The sequence below is a fragment of the Pristiophorus japonicus genome, chromosome 5 (genome assembly GCF_044704955.1).
Source record: "Pristiophorus japonicus isolate sPriJap1 chromosome 5, sPriJap1.hap1, whole genome shotgun sequence".
Lineage (NCBI taxonomy): Eukaryota > Metazoa > Chordata > Chondrichthyes > Pristiophoridae > Pristiophorus > Pristiophorus japonicus.
The window spans coordinates 145,978,217-146,000,082 of NC_091981.1; the positions used below are offsets into that span (position 1 = coordinate 145,978,217).

Sequence of the window (21,866 nt, forward strand, 5' to 3'; positions counted from 1 at the left end):
TGTGAGACCTCGCTGTGTGCAAATAGGCTGCTGTACTTCCCTACATAATAAAAGTGGCTACACTTCAAAATAATTCATTGGATGTGAAGTGCTCTGAGATGTCCTAAGGGCAAGAGAGGTTCTATATAAATGTAAGTTTGTTCTTTCTCGCGTTACTATTTTTGAACAATCTGGTATAGATCATCCAGGAAATGAGCACCTTGAACTCAAGAGCCTCCTGATTCTATTAAAGAAGTATCTTGCAAGTATGACTTTCTGAGATCATAAGGGAAGGAAAGGACTAAGACATTGGATTACTATGCGAATTAGATGCCTGGACATCTGGGGAACCATTGAATTCTAAGTGCATGTTGGGAATCCTGTAAGATTTTCCGTTGAAGCACAGGGCACTGATCTTATGTAACTGTGGCATCTATTATTTTTCTGAAAGTGCTAGACTGTCAGAATGGTTTACCTGAGAAGACACCTAACACAGCCAGCGGCAAATGCCTGTAATGCCAAAAATCTGTAGGGCAAAAGGGAAAAATATGGTAGCTACTCCACTGTCAAATAGCAGTGATGCAGAATTGGGAGAGGATTGCTCAGTTGCTGAAATATTAGTGCTGAAGTCGGAAGTGACACAGTAGCATAGAAAGCTAGAAATTCTACAAAGCTTATGGTAAACAGTGATTTCATACCCATTTTATTTTCAAAATAATCATGTAACCCCTTGCACAAAACAATGTTTATGGAAGAAAAATGGTGATCAATATGTGCCCAATTTTTCTGATATCTGCTCCAAGCTCACAGTATTCCGCACCAGGAATGCAACACACAGAAAGTACTCCTGTATTACATTTGATACTATTCTCCTGTTACAATTATACATCGATGAGTCAGTTTTCTGATTGTATGTTGTCGACGCAGAGTCTTGTCTGCGACAACCCCAATTTTGACACGTGCAGCCCACAGATCTCTGTCCGTTGGTTTTAATTATAATAGGTGGAAAATCAGCCTGGATGAGCTGTATCTTCTAGTTGTAAGGATCCTCTATAAAATGAATTAATGGTGTTCTCAGCCGATTTTCTCGTGAGAATTGGTGGCGAGCATAAAACTGCGCAGTTTAGCATAAATAGCCATTAAATAGGATTTCTTGCTTGGAGAGGTAATAAGCATAGCTACCAATGTGGGGTGCCAAATAGAAGAATTTACACTGACACGGGTCAAGTTTCATCTTTTCATTGCCCCGTTTATGCCTTAAAATGGGGCAGTAGCGGGACCATAATCACATAACAAACTGAACTGGTGACTTACCGCTGGAGTTTCACCCGTTTCTGATTTTTGGGGAGAGCTCGATTTAGGGGGCCAGAGATCTCACCAGCGGCTCATTAATATACACAAATCAAGATCAACTGCCATTGTCAGGGTCTCGACCCCATTTCTCTCTTCACTTATGTTGCTACTGCCATTTCTGCATGTCTGGCACTCCCTTAAAGGCTTCCAAGATTTCACCTCATTGCTGCTATAGGTGTCGCAGAAATGTCCCTGCTGCTCAATACCACTGCTCTCTTTCAATCCGATGCATCAGCTCTCTGTTTTAAGGTACTGCTGTAGGCCCATCAAGATCGGCTGCCCAGCTGGGGCACAGATAGCATTGCCAGCTTGCCGAATAAATGCAAATGAGACCTGATCATGAAAATTGATTCTGTTGACCTCATTAGATGGGCGGAGTGGATGCCCCATCTTCTACCCACCTGATATACGCTCCACATGGAAATCGACCCCATAGTGTGGAAGCGGCTCCCTTATGGTTAAAATAAAGACACATTGTCAAGCAAGCAATGTTTGGCTCTTTATTTGGCCATCCAAGATGCTAGCATTGGCAGCCGTCCCTTGCTACAATGCAACAAAAAGAAATAAGAAAGGATTCCTCAAATGAAGCCTCACCAGAGTAAAGCTGCTACTCAGATTGTGCAGGTACCTCATACATGTGACCTTTCTATGTCCTGATGTGTAACCTTTGTTTTCAAGCCACAGTTGTATTTACAGACTTCTTTTCTCAGCCACAAAGTATGCCCTGACCATGACTTGTTAACCAAATGGAAATATGCACATGTGGTGTTCTGTACACCTGACTTTTGTGTGTATATTGTACATCATTTAAATTCAGTGAGTATCTCAATTTCCCATTACTGAGTCTGTTTTAATACTTTAATTTTATATCATAATGTTTGCCTTGAAAAGCACAGGAAAACCCCTTCATTATAATATTCTGACCATTTGCCACATGGCTAAAAGTCCATGCACTAGTGAAGGCAACACATAATATGAAAGGACAGATTTTATGAAGATGCACTACTGGCAAAGAACCTCGTCCACCAGCCATTTATATTGGGAAATGACAGACACGGTGTCCGGGGTTTTTCCATATGTGGGGCCAATGTGTGTAACGACATTTGTAAAACTGACACAATTAACTTCAACTAATTCCCTGAAAGGAAGTATGTAGAAGGGAGCACTTCATAAATGGGTAGGAATTCTGAGTCTGTGTGGCGTGTGAGGACTTGGAAGATTTACCCTATAATTAACTGCTTCAGTTATATAATGCAAGAAATAATAAGGGGTGAGAGGCATGGCATTCAGAGCCACTGCCATTTCCCTCCCCATGGTACGTGAGACATTTTTCTCCCATGGGCACCCAGCAGTCTCTCTCCTTTGCTGCATGTCATCCGGAAGTGTCTGAATATTGGTTGTATTCAAAATTTCCGCTTTACGTTTTGACCTCCAGCCTCTACCTTGCTCCTCCAGTAGAGACATTCTGCAAAGGTGACACACAGTTTCACAGGGGCCATCTATTAGAACCACCTGAGTCAGCTCATTCATGTCTAAGGTTCACTATTTGCCTGCTGATGTAATCTTCTGCCATCCGCCCCATAGAGTGCTCCTTTGTTACACAGGCGTTGTATTGAGAAAACACCAAGGGGAGTTTAATTGAGCTGGCCCTGTGTTTTTTTCTCTTCTTGTATCAAGGATGACTTGCTTCCACACCAAAAAGAGATGAGTGTTTCAATGAAGGACCTGACATTCCATGTCCCGAACTACATATTGAAGGGTGGAGGATGCCTGTGCGTGGATTTTTTTAACATGTGGAGGCCATTGCACACCAGCCACCACACGTGCTTTTCAGAGCTCGGTCTTGTCCCAGTGGCAAGGATTAACCAAGATGACTGGAGACCAGCTCTGCTGCACGGACCTAGTGCGCGCACATATCGCAGTGTGGGCTGGCCCGTGCTGCCCCTGGGCCCTCGCCTCTTCTGGGCCCCGAACTCCCGCCTCTCCTGGGCACTGATCATGTTGCTCTACAATCTCTCGCCGCTACTTCGCCCCAACCTCGCCGCTCCTCTGCTGCTTGCTGGGTCTGCATTACAAGCCATCAGTGGGTGGAAGTCTCTCCTCTGGGGCAAAACACTGGCAGAAAAGCCCCTGTGCTTGAAAAGGCCAGAATAAAACTAGCCTGAACTATTACTGGCAGTACTTTGGTACAAATTCTTTGGTACAAATGTTTAATAAAAATTTTACCTGCTATGTTTGCATTGCTTCCAGCTGCTACCGAAGTTTGCTGTCCTTGGACTCTTTTTAAAATTTTTCATTTAATGATCAAATTCATCCTCCCAAAATGTATCACCTCCCTTTGCTCTGCATTAAGTTGATTCTACTATCAATCTGCCCTTTCGAATAATCTGTCTTTGTCTACCTGAAGTCGTTTGCGTTCTTCTTCACGGTCAAATATACTTTTTGTTTTAATATCATCTGCAAATGCTGATATTGTGCCTCCTATACCCAAATCCAGATCATGTATTAAAATAGTGCAATGATCCCAATACTAACTTCTGACAGACACCACTGTTTACATCACTCAAGTCCAAAAAACATCTGCTGTTGTTTTATTGAATGTCAAAGTTTTTTTTGGACTGGGAGCACGTCCCTACTTTGACTTCCTTCCACTCTGCTGCTTTTTTGCTGAAGTTTTCAGTTTGTTGAACCACACTTTCCTGAAGTCTTGCCAATTGCTGTTTTTGTACAAGTTCCACTTGATAAGGTTAAGACAATGGACAACCCTTTGGCTGTTCCCGTAGTGCTGCATGAACTAGATGAAGAGGACCAATTCATGAGGCAACAATTTCTACAGATCCAAAGACGTGTCAAACACTACGTTCGCTCCTATTAATATCTCAAGGATTTGACTTTGCAAGTCTGTATGACTTTATTCTGGGCTTGTCAGAAACAACATGTCTTTGCCATCTATGGGGGCCGAATTTGGTCAAGGCCTCCGCCCGCCTAAGTGCCGCCCAAAGTGCCGCCGATGGCCGCCAAGATACCGGACAGTACTTTCGGCGGGGTTTTCATCACCGAGGTCCCTCGAAGGTCGGCGGGCAGCAAATCAACGACATACGCCGCCAATCTGGGCGGCAGCGGGTGGGAGGTCTCATTCTCGGCGGCAAAGGCGCTTACCGCCCAAAGTGCCACCGAGGATGGAGTTGGGCCCATGGAGGGTCAAACAGTTGAAAATAAAAATCATCAGGAAAAAATTTAAAAACTATTGGAAGACCTTCGGGGGACCCCATCCAGGTAAGTCGCTGTGGAAAAATAAAAATAAAAAATGTTCACTAATCTTTCTTTCAGGATCTTCAGACTTACCGTCAGGGACAGACAAGCCTACAGCCAGTGGGCCACCCCCGTTCTGGCGCCGACTCCCACCAACTCCCGCCCACAGGAATCTGGGAGCTCGATGGGCGGGAGGTCGGTTGCACCACTCGGCCATCCGCTGACATCAGCGGGCAGTTCCCGATGGCTCTCCGCTCCCGTCCACTCCAGCTCACCTCGAAAGTGGCAGTGGGTGGATTTTTCAGAGGAATGTTGGCGGCAGTCAGTGGCAGTGGGCGTTAAAACGCCAATTTTGACCCCAATCTTCACTGCAGGTGCAGCAACCAAACAACACTATCTGCTATGGGCTAACTTATAAACTACCTCAAGAACTAGGACTGCTCATCCTGTAGCTATGAAGGTCACAGTGTCATTCAGTTTCTGTACAGCAGAATCTATCCAGCCACCGGAGAGATGTTTGCTGACTAAGCCAGTCTGTGGTTCATACCTGTATAATGCAAGTGACTGATGTCATGTTTGCCAGGGGAAATCCCTTTATAACATTACCAGTGGAAAAGGGACATCAAACTGAGAGAACACAGATCATTTTCTGCCTGACATACATCCCAAAAACCCAGATGGGATCATGAGGCCATCACAGTTCCACGTGCCAACCCTAATGCATTCATAAACAGTAAGTGATATAACTCCTTAAATTTTCAGGTGGTTTTAGACCACAGAACTGTAATCCAATATGTTAATGACTGTTACCCTCTGCAGCCATGACTGGTGATTAAATTTGAAAACCCTACGCAGCAGCAGAGCATAGATACAGTGAGGCTCAGGCCACCACCCAGGTTACTGTTGAGCACTCATTCAGGATACTGGTGCAATGATTCTGTCATTTCGACTGGTCTGGCAGAGTGCTGCTCTATTGTCCTAGCAAAGACTCCAAAATCATCACTCACTGTTTCATCCTGCACAGGTTTGCCATCTAAAAAGGAATGACAACGAAACAGGATTAAGAAGAGGTCCATTTGCTGCAGGCCCACAGGAGGAGGATGATGGAGAGGTGGAGGGCAACATGGAATGATCTGATCTACCGGCCAGGAAATAGTTCAGAACTCTTGTGCTCAAGAACTACTTCCAGTAGTAGATGAATTCTGCCACTGAACAACTTTGTTTCACCCAGAAAGAAACATGCTACACATTGCCCCAGCTCAAACTGAAGTATCATCTTTCAGTTCCCTCCAAGCACTTTTAGGTGTAGATTTTCCTGTTGCTGCGCCTGAGCTTATTGGAGAGTGGAAAATCGAGTTGGATGGATCACACACTGCAAAGGGAACCAGTCTAGTTTTCCACTATTTTGCTCTTCTCAGGTCGTCTAAAGGGCACAGGAATAGGGAAATTATTGCAAGTCCTATCAAACAAACACTATCAATATAAAGGAGAAATAAAAAGATCTGTACTTATTTAATGTTATTTACATTTATGGTGTGATGTAAACCATTGTACCCATACTTCCCTGTGGTCCCCATTAAGGTATACATCGGAACAGGAGTAGGCCATTCAGACCTTCGAGCCTGTTCCATCATTCAATTAGATCATGACTGATCTGTTTCTTAATTCCATCTATCTATCTGTCCTACTTCTTAACCTAAAGCTGTGTCTGAGTGCACCATGAGTGGGAGGTGCATCTGTGGTGGCAAGTTGGGATTATTGTGTTTTGGACAACTCAGTCCAGGATCGTGTGATGTCCTTGCAATAGATGGAGCCACACTTACTATGGAGTGGGAACCTGCTTTCCAATGCTTTATGGCTCCTTCAAGAGGCCTAGCTGGACTGGTAGGATGTGCGGCCACCTTGAATCTTCGCCTGCCTTGCCCCTGGTGCTAGACAACCAACAGTCTTCATGAGAGCAGTCTGTAGGGTGCTTCTGATACGGGTAAAGCTGCCGTCACTAATCTGTGCAAACAATTATCCCAGTCTGTCCCATCCGTCAGTGAGAGGTTCAGGCAGTTGGGAACCCAAGGTCCCAATGGCGGCACTCAGAGCATTCACGAAAGAAAGTTATTCTACACTTATTCTACACTTACTCCCGCACTGCTTAGGGGCTTCCTTGCAAATGGCCATGAAGAACATTCAGGAAGGATAGACAGAAAGGAAAAGGAGGTGGGGTCGTGTTGCTGGTTAAAGAGGAAATTAACACAATAGTAAAGAAGAACATGAGCTTGGATGATGTGGAATCTGTATGGGTGGATCTGCGGAATACCAAAGGGCAGAAAACGCTAGTGGGAGTTGTGTACAGACCACCAAACAGTAGTAGTGAGGTTGGGGATAGCATCAAACAAGAAATTTGGGATGCGTGCAATAAAGGTACAGCAGTTATCATGGGCGGCTTTAATCTACATATAGATTGGGCTAACCAAGCTGGTAGCAATACAGTGGAGGAGGATTTCCTGGAGTGTATTAGGGATGGCTTTCTAGACCAATATGTCGAGGAACCAACTGGAGGGCTGGCCATCCTGGACTCGGTGATGTGTAATGAGAAAGGACTAATTAGCAATCTTGTTGTGCGAGGCCCCTTGGGGAAGAGTGACCATAATATGGTAGAATTCTTTATTAAGATGGAGAGTGATACAGTTAATTCAGAGACTAGAATCCTGAACTTAAGGAAAGGTAACTTCGATGGTATGAGACGTGAATTGGCTAGAATAGACTGGCGAATGATACTTAAAGGGTTGACGGTGAATAGGCAATGGCAAACATTTAAAGATCACATGGATGAACTTCAACAATTGTACATCCCTGTCTGGAGTAAAAATACAACGGGGAAGGTGGCTCAACTGTGGCTAACAAGGGATGTACAATTGTTGAAGTGTTAAATCCAAGGAAGAGGCTTATAAATTAGCCAGAAAAAGCAGTAAACCTGAGTACTGGGAGAAATTTAGAATTCAGCAGAGGAGGACAATGGGTTTAATTAGGAGGGGGAAAATAGAGTATGAGAGGAAGCTTGCTGGGAATATAAAAACTGACTGCAAAAGCTTCTATAGATATGTGAAGAGAAAAAGATTAGTGAAGACAAACGTAGGTCCCTTGCAGTCAGATTCAGGTGAATTTATAATGGGGAACAAAGAAATGGCGGACCAGTTGAACAAATACTTTGTTTCTGTCTTCACGAAGGAAGACACAAATAACCTTCCGAAAATACTAGAGGGTCGTGGCTCTAGTGAGAAGGAGGAACTGAAGAAAATCCTTATTAGGTGGGAAATTGTGTTAAGGAAATTGATGGGATTGAAGGCCGATAAACCCCCGGGCCTGATAGTCTGCATCCCAGAGTACTTAAGGAAGTGGCTCTAGAAATAGTGGATGCATTGGTGATCATTTTCCAACAGTCTATCAAATCTGGGTCAGTTCCTATGGACTGGAGGTAACTGGTCTGCCATTTCTTTGTTCCCCATTATAAATTCACCTGAATCTGACTGCAAGGGACCTACGTTTGTCTTCACTAATCTTTTTCTCTTCACATATCTGTAGAAGCTTTTGCAGTCAGTTTTTATGTTCCCAGCAAGCTTCCTCTCATACTCTATTTTCCCCCTCCTAATTAAACACCACTTTTTTAAAAAGGAGGGAGAGAGAAAACGGGGAATTATAGACTGGTTAGCCTGACATCAGTAGTGGGCAAAATGTTGGAATCAATTATTAAAGATGAAATAGCAGCGCATTTGGAAAGCAGTGACAGGATTGGTCCAAGTCAGCATGGATTTATGAAAGGGAAGTCATGCTTGACAAATCTTCTGGAATTTTTTAAGGATGTAACAAGTAGAGTGGACAAGGGAGAACCAGTGGATGTGGTGTATTTGGACTTTCAAAAGGCATTTGACAAGGTCCCACACAAGAGATTGATGTGCAAAATTAAAGCACATGGTATTAGGGGTAATGTACTGACGTGGATAGAGAACTGGTTGGCAGACAGGAAGCAGAGAGTCGGAATAAACGGGTCCTTTTCAGAATGGTAGGCAGTGACTCGTGGGGTGCCGCAGGGCCCAGTGCTGGGACCCCAGTATTTACAATATACATCAATGATTTAGATGAAGGAATTGAGTGTAATATCTCCAAGTTTGCAGATGACACTAAACTGGGTGGCGATGTGAGCTGTGAGGAGGATGCTAAGAGGCTGCAGGGTGACTTGGACAGGTTAGGTGAGTGGGCAAATGCATGGCAGATGCAGTATAATGTGAATAAATGTGAGGTTATCCACTTTGGTGGCAAAAACACGAAGGCAGAATATTATCTGAATGGCGGCAGATTAGGAAAAGGGGAGGTGCAATGAGTCCTGGATCTCATGGTACATTAGTCATTGAAAGTTGGCATGCAGGTACAGCAGGCAGTGAAGAAGGCAAATGGTATGTTGGCCTTCATAGCTAGGGGATTTGAGTAAAGGAGCAGGGAGGTCTTACTGCAGTTGTACAGGGCCTTGGTAAGGCCTCACCTGGAATATTGTGTTCAGTTTTGGTCTCCTAATCTGAGGAAGGACGTTCTTGCTATTGAGGAGTGCAGTGAAGGTTCACCAGACTGGTTCCCGGGATGGCAGGATTGATATATGAGGAGAGACTGGATCGACTGGGCTTGTATTCACTGTAGTTTAGAATGATGAGAGGGGTTCTCATAGAAACATATAAAATTCTGACGGGACTGGACAAGTTAGATGCAGGAAGAATGTTCCCGATGTTGGGGAAGTCCAGATAAGGGATAGGCCATTTAGGACTGAGATGAGGAGAAACTTCTTCACTCAGAGAGTTGTTAACCTGTGGAATTCTCTACCGCAGAGAGTTGTTGATGCCAGTTCGTTGGGTATATTCAAGAGGGAATTAGATACGGCCCTTACGGTTAAAGGGATCAAGGGGTATGGAGAGAAAGCAGGAAAGGTGTGCTGAGGTGATTGATCAGCCATGATCTTATTGAATGGTGGTGCAGGCTCGAAGGGCCGAATGGCTACTCCTGCACCTATTTTCTATGTTTCTATGATACAGGTTGCTCCCTTTCGTGTAGTCAGTAAACAGGGCAGTTTTGCTCACATTACTCTTTGCATCCATTCTTTTCAACACCAAACGTTTATTTGCACCACAAAAACTGTTTTCCCTTTTAAGGGCAAGGGATCCTATTCAAATGAAAGGGATGGGTTTGCCTCATAAAATTCAGCAAGACCAGCGCTCCTTGCTGTTGGTGTGTATTTTGATGTGATTTAATCCATTATGCCTGTATTTCCCCTTATTCGCCCTATAAGGTGTACTTGGCCGACTTCTTAACCTAAGGCTGTGTCTGAGTGACTTGGGATGTTATACTACATTAAAGGCACGATATAAATGCAAGTTGTTGTATGTGAGGAGTTCTGTGGCTTCTTTGACTGTAGCCTCAATTTTGTCAGTCTTGCAAAATTGGGACTTTTTGTGTATTACAAACTCTATTCATACAGTTCATTATTATATAATTTAGCCCTGTGTAATTCATACCAAACAGAGATGAGAACTAGGTATAGCTCTCAGTCCAGATTTCCTGATGAGAAAATATACTGCCGACAAACCATTAAGTGTTAATTTGGTAGTGAAGACTGGAGAATCCTCTCTCTATCACGCACACATATGCATTGAGTGTACTACATGGACTACAAACCAACTAAAGGTCAAAGGTCTCACAAATTACTTATTGCTAACTGCAGTATCTCGGGGATTATATGCTACTAATAATCCCTTGGCAGAAGATTCAGAAGTCACGTGGAGTTGCCCTCACCTCTGATTATACTATCTATACAAATTAGTTACTTCCTCCTGTAAAACCTAATGATGCATATACCTATGGTTGTCCAGGGAATTGTAACATTCTGAATCTTCACACTTTGCTTACAAAAACTACTGACTCCTTGAATCTAACATGATATCTGATTGATCGGCACCAAGTTCTTAACTTTGTGTAATAATATGCATAGATCTATTCCCATTACTGCAGGTGGTGGTGGTGGTGGAAGTGGGGAAGGAAAAACTGAAAACTGCTATTTAGCCAAAAATCTAGTGCGATTCTGAATAGTAATAATTGTATTTATACACAGGAGGAGGCTGGATGAGACCTGCAATAGGAGCTGAAAACATGCAACCGGATTCGGGTGCTTAACTCACAATTTAGTCAGCTTTGTTGGTTGATTAAATTACATTGATGCAATCTTTCAACTATACATAATCCTACAGAATTCCAAAAAGGTTGCAGTTTTGATGGATACAAATTGTGACAGGTGAAAGAAAAACATTTATTGTAGCTTCAGGCCGATCACCCAGAATGCTTTGTTTTGTTCAGCCTCCTGTTTAATGCTATGTTTTGTACATAACACACTTCATATCTTAAGGTTTGCATAATGTGTTCTGCACTAGTAGGATTCTTTACTTGGCTACATTTACATGGTTAAAATTTACCTACACATAATTACAAAAATTAAAATCATAGGGAAATGGGAATAGAGGGGGGGGGGGGGGTAAATTATTAATTCTCTGGAGAAAAAATTGTAAGAAAAATTGGAGGGTGTAAAAAGGAATTGATTAGATTTCTGCATGTTTCTGTTGCGATATGTCCAAAGATTGTTCATGAAAATAGTTATATGTACAGAGACTAATTTGTTATCAGCATACAAAGGCAGCTATGCATTCTCACCTGATCTGTTGCACGAATGTATAAGGAGTTAAAAGCTTTATATATTCACACTCTTTTTACAATAGTTACATCTTCTAATGACATGCTGCCCAATATTCAGTTGTCAATAGAGATTATCAGAACACAGATCAGATTTAAAGGGGTTGATTTTCTTCCACTTAATGCGCCATGAGCACCTGATTTGGGAGTGTCAGACAGAACAAATTGAAGTGGAGACTGGTTACGTCAGGTCTCCATTCCCTTTACACAGACAGTCATTTCCTGGGGCATCTGGCTGTGTAGGCAAGAGTATTTCAATTGAAACTGGTGTGGGAGTGATAACAAAACACTTCCCATACCATTTTCCTGGGTTTCTACTTGGCGGTCACAGAACAGGAGTGTCCACAGAAGGCAAGCTTTGGAGGTTGTGGCCACTCTCCCCTGATTGGAGGTTGTGAAAATGGGCTGTCAGCAACCTTCTGGAAGCTCCTGACAGGTAAGCTGGGAATTGTAATAGGCCAGCAAGTAGGAGCAGCAGAGCTGGAGGCCACACGGATACTGATTTTGACAGTTTCCAGAAGATCCCGCAGAAAAGCCAGTTGAAATTAGCCCTCCTGCAGGCCTACAGCAGTGGACATGTTTCCTTGACCCTCGATCTCAGGTGCTTGCCCATTCGCAGGAACATTTTAATGTCCCCGGGACAGGCCAGACCATGAAAATAAGCTTTGATCTGGAAATTCATCTGGGTTCAGTTGCACAATAGTCAGATGTTGAATGCACTGCCCGACTTATGTTGGTGGTGGGGGCGGGGTGGGCGGCTGGGGGATGTTTGTGGGAGGCGGGAGGGACGAGCAGGGGAGAGGGAAATCAGTCTAAGTAGTTAATTGTCAATATCACCTGTACCTTTCATGGTTGCAATAGATGGAAAACACCTGAGCTTGTAGTTGAAGATAAACTGAGAACATGTTGGGGCCGAAATTCAAGGTCTCTGCTTTGGGGTCAACTGGCTGACCCTACCTAAATTCAGGTTGGGGATTTTTTGGCCTGAATCCCATCCCGGCCAAGTGGTTGCACTGCCAATTTTATTCAATAAAAATACTTACCTATCATAGAAACATAGAAAATAGGTGCAGGAGTAGGCCATTCGGCCCTTCTAGCCTGCACCGCCATTCAATGAGTTCATGGCTGAACATTCAACTTCAGTACCCCATTCCTGCTTTCTCGCCATACCCCTTGATCCCCCTAGCAGTAAGGACCTCATCCAACTCCTTTTTGAATATATTTAGTGAATTGGCCTCAACAACTTTCTGTGGTAGAGAATTCCACAGGTTCACCACTCTCTGGGTGAAGAAGTTCCTCCGCATCTCGGTCCTAAATGGCTTACCCCTTATCCTTAGACTGTGACCCCTGGTTCTGGACTTCCCCAACATTGGGAACATTCTTCCTGCATCTAACCTGTCTAACCCCGTCAGAATTTTATATGTTTCTATGAGGTCCCCTCTCATTCTTCTGAACTCCAGTGAATACAAGCCCAGTTGATCCAGTCTTTCTTGATAGGTCAGTCCCGCTATCGATATTCAGCTGCAATCGTCAATTCCCTGCCGCACGGTGCCTCCAACAGGTTTTTCTGTCATGCACCATCTCCACACTGAGTGCAGCACGGTGGCCTTTAAAGGGCAGGGCCCACTGCCGTGGCCGCAATGAAAACATTTTTTGCTGGCTGACATGCCGATTGGCCGGCAAAACACTGCCCCCGAGTTCGGCTGGGATGCCAGCGGGCAGCCTGGCACCCCCTCTTGCGAGCCAGGCTGCTGGCTCATCCGAAACCCTACCTGGTAGCCCAGTGACCAAAGATAAAAAAATGATAACATTTCTCCCCTTTAACGGAGGGTTGAGAGCGTGGTGATGCACACGCGCTGTGATGTCACCATGACTCCACCGCTGATTGACAGTGGCGGAGGCCCCGACCGACCCATTTTCAGCCAGTCAGCCTGGTTTTGAGTCTAAGGCCCACCCCCATTATGATCCATTTCCTGTGGGACTTTGAAAAAATTTTAAAGTCCTGAAAATGGATCTACATACCGTATCAGGAGTTCCAGCGGTAAGTACCACTCCAAAACTCATAGGTGCGCCAGCTTTCTGGTGCACCTGAATTTCGACCCTGTTGTGCTGTAATGGTGAAATTAGGAGCTAAGTTTCCTAACTGGAATCAGAGTTTAGTTCCCTGCAATGGTGTTGTCACACTTGCACAAGGAAAAGTAGACATTTTAGTTTCTACACTGAATATGATAATGTTGACCTTCCTATTCCTGGCACGCCAACATTTAGACAGTAATCCAGTGATTTACACCCATTCTCGCGTAACTATTAAGATTATATCTTGTCGGTTAAACAAAATGCAAGATTGAAACACTGGTACACATGTAAGTTTATTGAGCCATTCAGTGATTGTGTACACAGGGGTGAAATTCACATTGGGTGATGGCGCAAAACGGGCAATAGCGAATCGACAGCCCATTTAACACTCCGCCCAATTTTCTTTTCTATTGTGGAAAATGTACTTTATTAACTTTGATATTAGCATTTGCAGTTAAAAATTATTGATTTTATTTTCTCCCTTGCTTTTCTTTTAGGATGCATCAATAGCCCACAGATTCCATATCATGCGAGAAAAACACCCTGAAAAGTTCAACAGTAGGTAAGATAACCCATGACCTGTAGTGCAACATTATCCCAATAACAAGGATTCATATTGAAATGAGCCATTTGATAATCATGCGTCTTTATATTTACATTGTAGACTTAAAACTAATTAATGTATTATTTATTATGTGCAAATATACACAGTTTTTGATAACATCAATTCTGAATCTTCTCTGTAAGCTCTGAGGGAAAGTTTAAACTCTTTGGAGGTGGAAAATGTATTGCACATCTGTACAAGAGAAACAATGACAATACATACAAACTATTTATTCCCCTGCATTGTTTAAAGGTAATGTAATCTGCACATTTGTGCCTCAGACATTAGAGGCTAGATTTTCCAATATATATGCAGTTTTGTAACCAATAGCTCGAACCAAGTGTACAATTCACTTGAAGTGTAGTGTGCAGATTTCCACGGTCAGCTCATTTCATAATTATTCATAGTTTTAGATACATGTTTGGGTCTGTGCATAGAGCAGCCTAGTAGTGGGATTGGAAAATTGTGATTCTGGTGAAATTTAAAGGGATGCAAACATTTAAATTGAAGTGGCAGAATAGGAACCCAAAAAAGCCTTGCAGCCTTTGCAAGGGTTCAAAAGCCACTGCAGCCCCTTTGGTAGCCTTTGCCGAGGCTGAAGAAGCATAGGCAAAAATTAAGTTAAAGGAAACGCAAGGTAAAGGCATGAAACAGAGTCTGCAAGAAAGTGATGTAACAGTCCAATATCCAAGCCCTAGTTTTGTGGTTGCTGAAGTAGACATCGTGGTGAATGATGTTGTGAGGAGGGTGTTTCTTGTTACCACTCCAGGGCACCATTCCAGTAGGTCCACATGGCATGCAAGGAGGTGGGAGCTAGCTTGAGGTTGTGGCTGACCAGTACTGTCATTAGCTGTCTCCAGCCCTATCCCGCATCAGATTGCAGCAGATGGAACAGCTTTGTATCTGCCTCTCGCAGACCAATAGCCTATGAAGACAGTTCACCACAATGGTTGTTTGAACCCATAGAAACTCTTTTAGGATAAAATTTCACGCAGCGAGTTAAGTTGACCGAGGCAGGACTCGAAACTGCAATCTTTTGATAACTTTGCGGTTATAACCAAAGTCAGACGCCTTATCCATTAGGCCACGCCATAGAAATGTTTTGCAACGTCTTGGCAGGTGCAGCCAATCAGGTTATTCTGGTTGCTGATCACCCTGGAATGTTTTCTTACAAGCAGTGAACGCATGCCATACTGTAATTTAGGTACTTCTTAAGAACCATCCAGCACTAAAGTTAGTCTATAACAGAATTGTGTTGTCAAGTCTGCTGTCATGGCCTCCATTGAGAACTGGAGTCTCCACATGTACAACGTGAGATATATGCAGGTGTTAAATCGAGGTGTTGCAGGACCGGGACTTTACTTCACTTGCCACCGAGCTGTCTCCCACAACCTCTTCTGTCTGTTTACCTATCATCTATAAAGTTTACTCATCAGGATTTTCAAGAGTGGTGTTTCTTCCCCAGATGCATTTCTTTGGGGTTGGTTAAGTACACATTTTTCTTTTCTAAGGAGAAAACATAAGATTAAGCGAATGTGAGTGGCTATGGACCCATATGAGCGGATGTGTCCCATGATGATGAAACCTTTAAATCTTTAGTCTTTCAAGACTAACAGAAATCCTTGTGGCAGGCAATGTGAGTGGTGAGCTATCATAGTGTTTCACTATTTCCAGAGGTTCACTATTGCATATTTCAGAGAAAGCATGAGAGGTAAAAATGTGAGTGAAGCCTCTATCAATTGTACAGGATGTATACTGGCTTACCATGGCCACCAAACGTATTAAGGGATATGGGACAAAAGCGGGTATATGGAATTAGTTCACAGATCAGCCATAATCTCACTGAATGACAGAACAGGCTTGAGGGGCTAAATGGCCTATTCCTGTTCCTATGTTCCTCGTGAGATCATTGAACCTCTTCCTGCATATGATAGTTCTTGGGATGGTGGAGGTTATACTCACTGCTTCAGCAACCTCCGTCTGGCCTGAGCCACCTTCGTTATGCACCTCCGCTCCCCAACAGTCTTCGCATTCTAGCCTTTTATTTGTTTCAAATTTATACAATATTCATAACATTTTTAAAGGTACATTACAGTACAATCCGAATGTCACAATTCACATACTGGAATACATATCAATTAGGGTACATTACATTCAACATTTTCCTCATACATGCAGTCCGAGGGGTCCCTTACTTCAGCCAGTGAAGCAGCCATGGATGTATCTGTGAATCTAGCAACCCTTCCTGCTGCTAAACCCATTAAGGCTACAGCTTTCTTCGTCATTGCGGTTCCTGCTGTCCAAACATACATGCCTCCCATTTTAATTATCACTCTTATTTCCCTTCCTCCTGGCGATAGTAGTCCATTAAGGAGTGGTGTTGCTGTATGACAGGGTTGTCCAAGATTGTTGTGTTCATGGGTCAAATGGTTGAAAACCATGGAACCTCAGAGGAGAGATACAAAGTCCAATTTTACAAAGCTATGCTCCTAGTGAACAGCCTCACTCGACAGGAACACATAGCAGTAATTTGGTTACGCACTCTCTATAACTTTCTATCCATTAAACTTGATGGACAGAAAATCTTGGTGAACATGTGCCCAAATTCACAATATGATGCTTTAATAAGCGCAGTTTTGTAATATTGTTTCTCTGAAATTTAAATTGATGTTCCCATTAATTTATATGTATCGCAAGTGCTGATACTAATGGTGATATGATTTGGAATTTATCTGCTTTAAAACTGCCCTTTCTGACTGTTCATAGCGATATTGCTTAGGCTTCAAGGGCTTATATTCCTGGAGAGTCCAATTGACAGGGCACACAGACTGCATGTGTCCCACAGGCAGCTGTTTGGACTCCTGCACTCTTTAATACTGCACTCAATTACAAAGGGAACCTGTTTTGACTGCATATGTGCAATAGAGCTGTGAGTTTTCAGTGTGCTGATAGGTGTTATATAAATATGGTGTGATACAGAGATACATATTGCAACTGTTTTATAACTGAAAGTGCCGAGAAATTATTAGTATTAGTTATTTTTAACAAAATGTAGTTTTGCCATGATTACTCACTTCTGTAGAGGCAGTGAAGTACCTGACAGAATCCTCTAATAGGTTGTAACATATGCTGTTACGATGCAATGTTACTAAGAAAAAACTGTTGAATGTCCCACGTATCAATGAGAACTTCCAATTTTATAATGATATATTACAGATGAAAACTGTACAAAATATCACAGTGATGTTTGTAAGTGTAAAAGACCTCAGTTTAGAAGCATCTGAGGTATTCGTAAGATAGAAATACCTTTCTCGTCAGTGAAAGTTGCTCTGAAACTTCCTCTTACCCCATACTCTGTTCCTTCTTGCGATCAACACCATCATTTAACTATGGGGCATATTTAGACCTGCTGCGAAACACAGCATATGGTATTGATTGTATTTATTCATTTTCATCTTATCTTTCATTCAAGTTAAATTTCCACAAGTCTGGCATATATGAAAAGCGATGGCTCCCAAAACCCGAATTTACATAGCATTTGGTATCATTGTGAACCATGTAGCAATTTTCAAGTTTCAGGATTAAGCAGCCAGCATGTGTTTAAGAACAGAATGATAAGATCTCAGCTTCCAGATCCTGCTGCTGAACTGATTGTCTTTCTTATCCGACCTAGAGATCATTGGTTGGGTTGTTTCTTAAATACTGTTGCATCCTTTTGTTTGTAACTATTAAACTATAAACCCATTTTTAAAGTAATTTTCATTGAAATTAATGTAACATGCATTTTGTTTGCCTAGCTCCATGGCTTAAATGTCAATTTTTTACTTTTAATTCTACATTATTTCTTTGCAATGATGAGTGTTGTTTGGCAAATCCAGATAGTTTTAGATCAGAATTTTTGTTTTCAAAATCTGTAACAGAAATTCAGTCTCAGCTTCCATTATATTAGTTATTTAGGTTTTGTTTTGCTATTTTGAGTCACATTACCTATTTAAAAAAAACCTGGACCCACACTTACTGGAACTGTCTAAAATGCGTAAGTTAAAATCCACATTAATTTGAATTGGCACTGGGCAAATGTGAAAGTATTCCAATAAATCTGGATTTATATGAAACCTTAAAACCTTAAAACACTAACATTGTCAGATGCTTAACTTGTATTTAAATAATACCTTTTAATATAAATAAATAAATGTTCCAAGGCACTTCACAAGCAAACAAATCCCAAACTAGGAAGGGAGAAATTAGGAAGGTGCTGTAAAGCATCCTTAGAGAAATGGGTTTTGAGAAAGTTTTCAAAGATAGATAGAGATAGAAGAGGAGAGATGGAAAGGTTTAAGGACAAAGTCCCAGAGAATAGAATCAAATTGGCTGAAGGCTCTAGCGCTATTTGGGGAGGGAGATAATGCACAGGAGGTGGAGTCAAAGAAGTGGAGTTTTTACGAAGGATATAGGGCTAGAGGAGATTGCAGAGGTAGAATGGAACAAAACCATGGACGGATTTAAAGATGGGTAAGGCAATTTTAAATTTAATGTATTGAGGGATTTGAAGCCAATGTGTAATATAGCTACATCTAGTGGACTACTGCTCCACCTAGTGGACTATTGTTGTAATGCAACTGCTGTTGCATAATAATAAAAGGGTCATGTGACCAGTTTTTGGTAGAGCCACATTGTAGTCTGTGTGTTTCCGATGTCGTAAAGAAGATATCACATTGGCGACGTAGGATAAGATGAACAGATTCCCTAGCTGAAATTTTTGTTGGTGGATGATCCAGCCAACCAACAGTGCGATTTAGAGAGGTTCTTTGTTTCGCAGAACAGCTAAAAATCCAAGGTAAATTCCAAGCACATTTGGCTGAACTTGGAGTCCAGATGGCTGTGCCTATGGGAATAATAGGCTGCTTGTGTGAGTTCCATTGTGACCGAGAGACTTTCGGAGCACAGGTGGAGTGGCTAGAAATGTTTTTCACTGCAAATAATATCATCGAAGTCCCCGATGATAAAACCCGTATGCAGGTGGTTTTAGAATGGAAACGGGCTATTTTCTTGACTGAAGCAGGCCCTGAGGTGTATGAAACCCTGAAAAATGTGCTTGTTCCTGTCAAGCCAAAGAACAAGCCACTGACTGAGATTCTAGCGCTACAGTCCTGTGCCCTGGAAATTGCTGAAAGTTACCATTTTGGAAAATGAGATCAATTACATAAAGAGAGTATCAGTGAGTACATTGTAGCTTTAAAAAAGCTATCCATTCACTCTAATTTTGGAACCTTTCAGGACCGAGCATTGCGTGACCGCTTTGTTTGTGGAATGCAAAATGAAGCAATCAGAAGAAAGTTGTTGACAACCCCTAACTTTACTTTTGATTTTGCTTGTCAGACTGCTATGTCAATGGATATGGCCAACCATTACTTCAGAGAATTTCGTGCCATTTCCAGTCGTCAGCCAACCGAGGTAAATCGCTTGCAGGTTAGAAGTAAAAGGCAGTTGGGCCCCAAGGTCTCAGCAAAATGGTAACAGAGCATTGAAGTCATGCTATCGGTGCCTAGGACAACACATTGCTCAAAGCTGTCCATATGTGAAGGCAGAGTGTTTCTTCTTCAAGAAAACTGGGCATCTTGCAAAGGCATGCCAACTGAAGAGTAAATCAACTTTCAAAGCCATAAGTAGAAATCGCCAGAGACTACATAGCATTGAAGAGAAGCAACAGGATGAGGAGGTTCTGGAGATACACATCATCAGGAGCACGAGGGTATCGAACAACGATTCACGAAATATTGTCATCCAAGTAGACGTTGCATGAACCAGGATACCCATGGAAATCGACACATCGACACTGGGGGTTGCATCTATTAGCGTAGTACCGGAATCACTATGGCCTTGAAATTCCGGTCGGAGGCTTCCCGCGGGCAATTGCCTCCGACTGGAGAATTTTTACGAATTTACCTGGTGGTCTCAGAGGTGCCCTGGATTCCGGTGGGGAGGCCTTCTCTTCCCGCGCTGCGAAGCACGCTCCCGTCCTTGAGGTTCCCACGCAGAAGATGCAGTCACGTGTGACTGCTCAATCAATCAGGTACAGTATTCTCAATTAATAGCAATGAGAACTCCGTATCTACGAGTTCTCATTGCTATTAATTGAGAAAAAAACAAAAACACAATAACACCAATTAGAAAATAAAAAACACGTCTCACATAATTAAAATTAATTGAAATTAAAGTTAATAAATATCTTAGAGAAAAAAGAATTCCGAGTTTTTACAAAGTTTTTTTAATTATGGTTTAAAATAAATTTAACTTAGTGGGCAGGATTTTTAAAAATAAAATGTGTATTTTAAATTTTATTTTGTATGTTTTCAGTGTGTTTTAAAACTCTTACACCTGTAAAAGTAGGCTATACGCCTGCTTTTATCAAGCGCAAGAGTTTTGAGGACATTTGCTGGGCAAGATATGGGTAAATCCAGAATCTTGCCCTTGCAAATGTCCTCGCTCTCGAGATGCGGATGATCTGTCAAGCTTGACAGATCAGAAAAGTCAGTTTTCTGCTCATGCACATTGTGCGCTGAAAATTGGCTTTTCCGATGCCGTCCCAGGTCCGTAGACACTCCGTACGGACCCGGGGAGGTGGGAATTTCTGGGCTTATATCTCGACAAGTTGAGTGATTTTCTACTGGAGAAGTCAAAGATAGAGCTGCAAGGCTACTCAAGAAAGCAAATTCCTGTTGTAGAACAAATCACCATACCGATGAAATACAAGGATCAGTTTCAGCGCTTGCCTGTTTTAATAGTAGCAGTAGACAATCCTGCCTTAATTGGAATGAGATTTTTCATGTTGAAACGAGATTTGCATCGAAGGATGATGTCATCAAGCAGTATCCGAAGATTTCCCGTGAAACAGACAGTCCGATCCAAGGTTTCAAGGCGAATGTCAGGGTACAGAAGGATGCTAGACCAGTTTACTGCAAGTTACGTCCTGTACCATATGCACTCAAGGAGAAAGTTGAGCAAGAATTCAAAAGAGTAGAAACTGAGAACATTATCTCCAAGGTAGATCTAAGTAATTGGGCTACACCCATTGTTGTTGTACCTAAGTCAGATGGTAAGGTAAGGTAAGGTTGATTATAAAGTAACCGTAAACCAGGTTCTAGAGGGTAATGAACCCAAATGTAGAAGATTTGTTCACAACGCTGACAAGTGGTCAGATCTCACAAATGCCTACTTGCAACTTCAATTAGATGATGAGTCCAAGTAATGCTTGATTATGAATACTCATCTAGACCTATATCAATTTAATAGGAGACTATTTGGAGTGTCTTCCACCTCCGCCATATTCCAAGGGGTGATGAACCAGATTTTGCAAGGCCTTGAATGTGTAGAATCTTATTTAGATGACATACTCATTTCAGAACCAAACAAGCAAATCCATAATAACATATTGAATGAAATGCTCAAACGGCTAGAGAAGCACAGAGTACAAGTGACTGCTCACAAGTGTGAGGTATTTCAAAACTTAGTAGAGTACTTAGGGCACAGCGTAGACAAAGATGGTTTAAGTCAAACCAAGGCAAACCTGGATGCAATCAGAAATGCACCCACTCCCAAGAATGTCACTGCACTTCAATCATTTTTGGGTCTTTTGAAATATTATGGGAAGTTCCTACCAAATTTGGCTACAGTGTTACATCCACTGAATGAGCTGTTGAAAAAACAGGCCTATTGGAAGTGGTCAAAAGAATGCAACGCAGCATTCAAGGTGTGTAAAAGCCGGTTGGTGGAGAGTAACACATTAGTTCACTATGATGTATCTAAGAAAATCAAGCTAGCATGT

At 42.4% G+C, this 21,866-nt stretch overlaps 1 protein-coding gene across 3 annotated transcripts in view; it reads left to right on the forward strand.

The window, feature by feature from the left end:
* Nucleotides 1-21,866, forward strand: part of dgkb (diacylglycerol kinase, beta) — a 1,139,682-nt gene that overhangs the window by 637,272 nt on the left and 480,544 nt on the right. For all 3 annotated transcript variants that reach the window (XM_070881012.1, XM_070881013.1, XM_070881014.1), the window contains exon 17: nt 13,935-13,999. In XM_070881012.1, coding sequence (XP_070737113.1) covers nt 13,935-13,999 — 65 coding nt within the window. The remainder of the gene's footprint in view (nt 1-13,934; nt 14,000-21,866) is intronic.